Below are 7359 nucleotides of genomic sequence, written 5' to 3'. Positions count from 1 at the left end.
GAGTTATCTTCCTTGGTCCTTAACTCAGCTGTCACTTGATGGAACAGATTGTGTCACTGGCTGGGATACTGTGTAGATTTTCTTTTATTCTTTTACTTGTTTCAGTCATTCGACTGCGGCCATGCTGGAGCACCGCCTTTAGTCGACCCCAGGACTTATTCTTTGGAAGCCTAGTACTTATTCCATCGGTCTCTTTTGCCGAACCGCTAGGTTACGGGGACGTAAACACACCACCATCGGTTGTCAAAGGATGTTGGACATTAACGGTCGGAAAGAGACCGTATCTCTTGACAGAGTAAAGAAGGCTTTCTCTGAGTCTTATTCCACTACCTGACATACCTGTCACATTCACTCCACTTTCAATCTCAAACATCCTTACATGCTTCCAAACAACATTCGCAAGCATCACATTCAACTTCACCTTATGTCGCACGAACTTAGCCACATAAACTGTCCAAAACTATCTATATTTAATCACCTTTCGTATTAACATAAACTGTGCCTGTTGATATTCAATCTGTTTTCAACAAACTACAGTTTAACAAACTATTTTGCTGCATTTTCTCTTTGCACATTTTATTACACGTATTTCATCTGTTACATGCGTTTGTTTTTACATGTTTCTATTCCTTTATTCGCATAATCTTGTATTTGCATGCATTGTTTACATATTGCCGTTTCCATGATTTATCCCTTTTCCACGCTCTTTGTGTCCCTGCTCCTCCTTGTGTAATACGAACAATCACCTGTTTCATTGCCTACAGTTTGACTCTTTGCCTGCTCGGCCTTTTCATTCCTTTCGGTCTGAGGGAAGGTAACGCAGGCAACGCTATTCGCTATCAAAGAATGTATATATGCATTTTAATACTTTTGTGACAACTAGTATTTAACACAACAAAGCTTATACAAAGCTTTACATTTTACTTTTGACAATCTTTTTCTAAAAAAGTGAAACTGGTCAAGTGAATAAACATCTTTAAAATTGCATTTTCAAACCTTTCATATATATACGACGTCGAGGGTTCCAGTTGATCCGATCACCGGAACAGCCTGCTCGTGAAATTAACGTGCAAGTGGCTGAGCACTCCACAGACACGTGTACCCTTAACGAAGTTCTCGGGGATATTCAGCGTGACACAGTGTGACAAGGCTGACCCTTTGAATTACAGGCACAACAGAAACAGGAAGTAAGAGTGAGAGAAAGTTGTAGTGAAAGAGTACAGCAGGGTTCGCCACCATCCCCTACCGGAGCCTCGTGGAGCTTTAGATGTTTTCGCTCAATAAACACTCACAACGCCCGGTCTGGGAATCGAAACCGCGATCCTATGACCGCGAGTCTGCTGTCCTAACCACTGGGCCATTGCGCCTCCACACACACACACACACACACACATATATGTATGTATATATATATCTATATATATATATATATATACACACACACACACACACAAGGGGATGCTGAAAAATGTATAGTGACTATCAGTGGAATTTTCCTGTTCTTATTGGATGTTTTCAAGGTCTCTCCTCACAAATGTAGGGCATGTCAGGTGTGAGGTATTTAGGTTATATCTGAATGCGAGACGATAACTGTTCAGTGAAGTGTTGAAATTTTATAACCTGCATTGGTTTGTATGTACGTAAAAGAAACTCGCTGAGGTGTGAGTGATACAACCGAACTTCAAGAAACTCTATGTCAGTGACTGTAATAGCTGATTTCATCTAATGATTTACAACAGCGTTTCTCAATCTTTTTGTCCCATGCCCCAGCTGTGTGGTAAGTAGCTTGCTTACCAACCACATGGTTTCGGGTTCATTCCCACTGCGTGGCACCTTGGGCAAGTGTCTTCTACTATAGCCTTGTGAGTGGATTTGGTAGGATGAAACTGAAAGAAGCCTGTCGTATATGTGTATGTATGTATGTATGTGTGTATATGTTTGTGCGTCTGTGTTTGTCCCCCCCAGCATCGCTTGACAACCGATGGTGGTGTGTTTACGTCCCCCGTAACTTAGCAGTTCGGCAAAAGAGACCAATAGAATAAGTACTAGGCTTCCAAAGAATAAGTCCTGGGGTCGATTTGCTCAACTAAAACGCGGTGCTCCAGCATGGCCGCAGTCAAATGACTGAAACAAGTAAAAGAGAGTAGTGCATGCAATCACAACCAGAGTAGAAGAAAATGAGGATGTCAGTCGATTCAAATACCTGGGAAGTGTGGTCAGAACATAAAAACAAAGAATGAGAAAGCTACATCTATCTTTAGAATGCTTAGACTCATCTGGAGATCATAGACCTTACCTTATCAATAAACACAAAACTTGGGATCTTTAACACAAGCATGAAGAGGATTTAGGTTCGAATTCCATGGTCCTTCATTCCTTACACAAACTTCATATCTGTCATCCATATGCAGAAAGAAACCATTATTGCAAACACACAGTCGATAACTTTGCTATGTAATACTTCCTCAAATACTCACATTACTAATAAAGTCCGAATCAAAACTCTACATTTAGCATATCTGGTGTCCAGGATCAATCTGTATCTTTTGCAGGACTTTGCTTGCACCTAGTCTTCCTATCTGTTTAACTGCTTCTCTGAGATCTGAACAACAGAAAAACTTGAAATAGGCTGCAACTTTTAGGAAGACAAAAATTGAAAAAAAACAAAACAAATGGAAACCATTTTTTACAAAGTAAAGCAAACATGGGCATACTTTTATTTTCAAATAATTTCATATATTTTATTCATTCTTTATACTTCACATATTTCTTTATATAAATACATTTATTTTTATTGGCACTTTATATTTTTATAGACAATATTCCATGAGAAACAATCTTTTGAAGGACAAAATGTTACATAAAAAAAAACAATTCATTTTTCAAAATATACATTTATTGTCTGCTGTGAATGACAATTAACAATGTTCATACAAGACTAATTATTATTATTAAAGTTAATCCAAAGTAAAATTTGAAATGCAAACAATGCATTTTGCAAATAGCATCAATTTACAGACAAATTCATACATTTATATCAAATACAATTGCAAATTACATACAAAATTTATATCATTTAAGAATTCACCAAGCAAATGGCTATGTTTAAAACAGCAGTTTGTGGAGGGTTCTGGAATAAAAGATACAAAAATATCCTTAACCTACTTTCAATTTAGAGGCAAAAAATTAATAATCTATTGGAAGAATAAAATATGGAAATACTTCCAAAGGAATAAATCATATTTATGAAATTACATTTCAATATATATTATTTTATACTATTTTGTTAGACCTGAACCATAAGTAAAATCTGCTAATGACAAAACAGAACATTTTGCATGTTAAGAATGGTAAAATGTTTCTTTTTTTTCGTTTTTTTTTGGGGGGGGGGGGTAATTTTTCACCTGTCCAAAGCATTTCTGTGAGTTTGTCCTAAATGTCCAAGTTCTCAGGTTTTTCATTAAACCATTTTTACTGTGGTGGTTGAAAAAATTGGAAATGCATATTATATATGATGTGCAGACACCAGGGAAATGTCTCGCAAAAATGTGATACACAGGACAGGCAAAGGACATTCTCTAACATCATTCTATCAAAATGTCACAATAACACAATATACTATTTCATCCATTTTCCCCAAGATTTACTATAAATTCTGATATAAAACATCTATAGGCACCCTATTATTATATATTATTATGATGTAACAGTTTCTTTCATCATGCAATACTCTCCAGTTATGACAACAATAGTTTCACCACTGGGTTAATATATTTGAGATTAGTTAAAAATTAAAAAAAGACAGTTACTACTGAATATTTTACCAGAAAAATATGACCTCTATGAGTATGTTTACAAAGCGTTAATGTATTGGTCAGTGAGAATTTTATACTGCATTTTATCACAGTATAAACATATAATTTATCGACTGCATGGTTATGCTAAGGAGCCAAATAAAATGCCTGTTCCACACGAATGTTTTACCATAGATATCACAATGGTATAAGAAAAATTATGCACCCACTACAGAGCAAAGTTCATTCCCTCAAAAATACATTTGGTCACCTTGACTTCAGGTCAAGCATTTTTAGTTTGTATTTTGTCCTCATGACTATGCAAATGAAAGTTTGCATTTTTTGTCATATCTACACCACTTGGTGATTAATTCTGGATAGTGATAGTCATTAAATCTAAATGAAGAGGCTGTGAACCAGTGACTTTTAGAAATTAGTTGGGTCTCACTCCAAGTATCTTTATGCCTACAGCAGGCTACAGATCCAGGCAGTAAATTAGGTGAAGTATTTTAGTGCAAGAGATTGCTATGAAAAATCACTCAAGACTGAGATGCCTTGTATTTTGGGGGACTTTAAGGTTTCCAGTCGTCTGTTGGTCAAGATTAGTGAAGATGAGGTTCAAGACTTTTACTGATTTATTTCTTTGTGCTGATGAAAGACACCGTGTTACCATATTTCCTGTTAATGGTGCTTTCATGAATCCTGATGTGAGGTGTTTAGTTTGAACATGGATGTTGCTGTATGGAGAAATTTTAAGAATGATGGTTGGATTCATCTGCACAAGTGTTTCTTTTTAAAACGAATGTATTTGTGGTGGTGAAACAGGAGGCATCATGAAGAAGATTTGTTGAGGTCAGTGTAGAACTGGAAATGATACACACGAGAAATGTAGAAGTCTTTACAGTGGGTGTGTTGTATATTGGTGAGGTGGAGGATTCCATGAATTCTCTTGGCAAGGAACCAAATGACTCTGCTGCAGTTTGGGAGGCAAGGGAGCTTCCAGGCTTTGTGGTGCACTAAAGAACTCTTTACTTTTCTGATGGTGAATATCTATAGTATTGTTATGTGAGAATTGGTTACAATAGACATCATTTTGGTATGGTTGTTCATTTGTGCGAATACATTTATGCTCTGTTAAAATGTTACTTGTAGAGAATGTCTTACCACAAATATCACAAGAATATGGTTTTTCTCCATTGTGAGTACGTTTATGAAGCACCAAATAGTAATTTCGAGAGAATGTTTTACCACATATGTCACAATGGTAATCATTTGTGTGAATATGTTTGTGCCTAATTAAATATCTTTTCAGTGCAAATACTTTACCACAGACATCACACTGGTTTGAGTTGTCTGTGTGAATATCTTTATTATGAGATGTTGACTTTTCACTTTCAGTTAATTTCTCACCAGAGATATCATTACTTTGGTAAGATTCCTCACCTTTATGAGTACGTTTGTGCCTAAGTAAATACCTCTTCTGTGCAAATACTTTATTACAGATATCACACTTGTGCAATTTCTGACCAGTGTGAACATGCTTGTGAATAGCAAAATCTGCATGGATAGGGAATGATTTACCACAGATATCACAGTTGTAAGGTTTCTTCTTATTGTGGATACGTTTGTGTCTAATTAAATATCTTTTCCTTGAGAATATCTTACCACAGATATCACACTCATGAGATTTCTCTGAGTGAATAAGTTTATGAGAAGCTAAATTTTCACTGGTTGTGAACTTTTTATCACAGACGTCACACGGGAAAGGTCTCTCAACAGTGTGAATGCGTTTGTGACGAGTTAAATCTCCAGTAATTGAAAATGTTTTACTGCAGACATCACAGCTGAATGGTTTCTCACCTGTGTGAACAGTTTGATGATTAGTTAAATGGCCACGTTGAGAGAATGCTTTACCACAGATATCACACTTGTATGGCTTCTTATCCGAATGAATACGTTTATGGCATGATAAATTTCCAGTTGTTGAGAATGTTTTACCACAGATATTACACTCGTATGGTTTTTCACCTGTATGTTTACGTTTATGACAAGTTAGATTTGCACTACCAGAGAATGATTTACCACAGATCTCACATTCATATGGCTTTTCCCCAGTATGAATACGTCTGTGACGTTTCAAGTATTCTTTCCGAGAAAATGCACTGCTACAGCTATCACATTTGTATGGTTTCTCTCCTGAGTGAATATGCTTGTGATAATTTAAACTCACAATTTTAGAGAACACCTTACCACAGATATCACATTCATATGGTTTCTCATCAGTGTGAGTGCACTTATGGCTAGCTAAAACTTTACTTTTAGAAAATTTTCTACCACAGATATCACAATGGTACACCTTATTCTCTGACGGAATACATTTATGATTACATAAACTGTCTAGTGACATGAATGTTTTGCCACAGACATCACAATAGCTTGGGCTTTCACTCACATGTGTAAGCTCGTGGAGAGTTAACTTAGTTTTCCGTGAGAATGTTTTATCACAGGTGTCACACTTGTACGGCTTTTTATCTATGTGGATATATTTGTGATTTATCAAACTTTCCATGTCGTTGAAGAGTTTGAAACACACATCACAAGTGTGTGATTTCTTCAGTGTTTCTGTCTGCATCTTAGGAGATAAATCTTTCTTATGAGTGTCTGTTTCAATGGGAACCTCACTCTTACATACGGTTTCCTCCATAATGTTGTCTGCCAGTCATAAACTATAAACGTAAATCTTTTCTTGATAATTTTAGAAATTACTTCAAGATTATACCATTGATGTCACATGTCTTCTTTGATGAAATCATCCTCCAGCCACATCTAACCTTTTTTTCATTCCATGACCATTCAAGAGAGATTCCCTGAAATAATAGAAAAGTATAAAATTATAAAGAGCAATGGAATGTGAATATATACACAAAAGGCATCCATGCCAACAGTACATAAAAGGCACTCACTACACTCTTGGAGTAGCTGGCATGAAGAAATAATCCAACCATAGACACCAAACCAAACCAGGCTGAAGTCTGGTATAGCTCTCCAGCTTACCAGTTCCAGTCAAACGGTCCAACCCATGCCAGCATAGAAAATGGACACTAAATGATGATGACGATAGAAAGCTCAAGCCTAACTTTTACTTCATCATTGGCTTCAGACACCCAGTAAAATCACACATTCTTGTAGTAAATAACGATTCAAGGCTTCCTGTCTTTTGGCTTAATCCAATTCTTTATCAATCTACCTTACATATCAATAAGATTGTAAAGACTTGGGCAAGTGCCCCCTACAGTAGCCCTGGACCAACCAATGCCTTTGAGGGAATCTGATAGCAAGAAACTGAGTGGAAGCCCATTGTGTGTATGAGTGTATATATATATATATATATGCGTGTATGTGTGTATTTATTTGTTTTAGTCATTTGACTGCAGCTATGCTGGAGCACCACCTCAAAGAGTTTTAGTCAGACAAAGCAACCACAGGAGTTATTTTTTAAGCCTAGCATATATTCTATCAGTTTCTTTGCTAAACCATTAAGTTATGGGAATGTAAACACACCAAG

The 7359-nt window shown here is 36.4% G+C and overlaps 1 protein-coding gene across 1 annotated transcript in view; it reads right to left on the bottom strand.

The window, feature by feature from the left end:
- Positions 1–3358: 3358 nt before the first annotated feature.
- The window catches only part of LOC106871136 (zinc finger protein 883), a 10927-nt gene continuing 6926 nt past the window's right edge, over positions 3359–7359 (bottom strand). The window contains exon 2 of the mRNA XM_014917446.2: positions 3359–6661. Coding sequence (XP_014772932.1) covers positions 4693–6498 — 1806 coding nt within the window. The 5' untranslated portion in view covers positions 6499–6661 and the 3' untranslated portion in view covers positions 3359–4692. The remainder of the gene's footprint in view (positions 6662–7359) is intronic.

Source organism: Octopus bimaculoides, chromosome 7, assembly GCF_001194135.2.
Source record: "Octopus bimaculoides isolate UCB-OBI-ISO-001 chromosome 7, ASM119413v2, whole genome shotgun sequence".
NCBI lineage: Eukaryota > Metazoa > Mollusca > Cephalopoda > Octopoda > Octopodidae > Octopus > Octopus bimaculoides.
The sequence above is the reverse complement of the archived record's forward strand: the minus strand, read 5'-3'. Positions and strand labels throughout refer to the sequence as shown.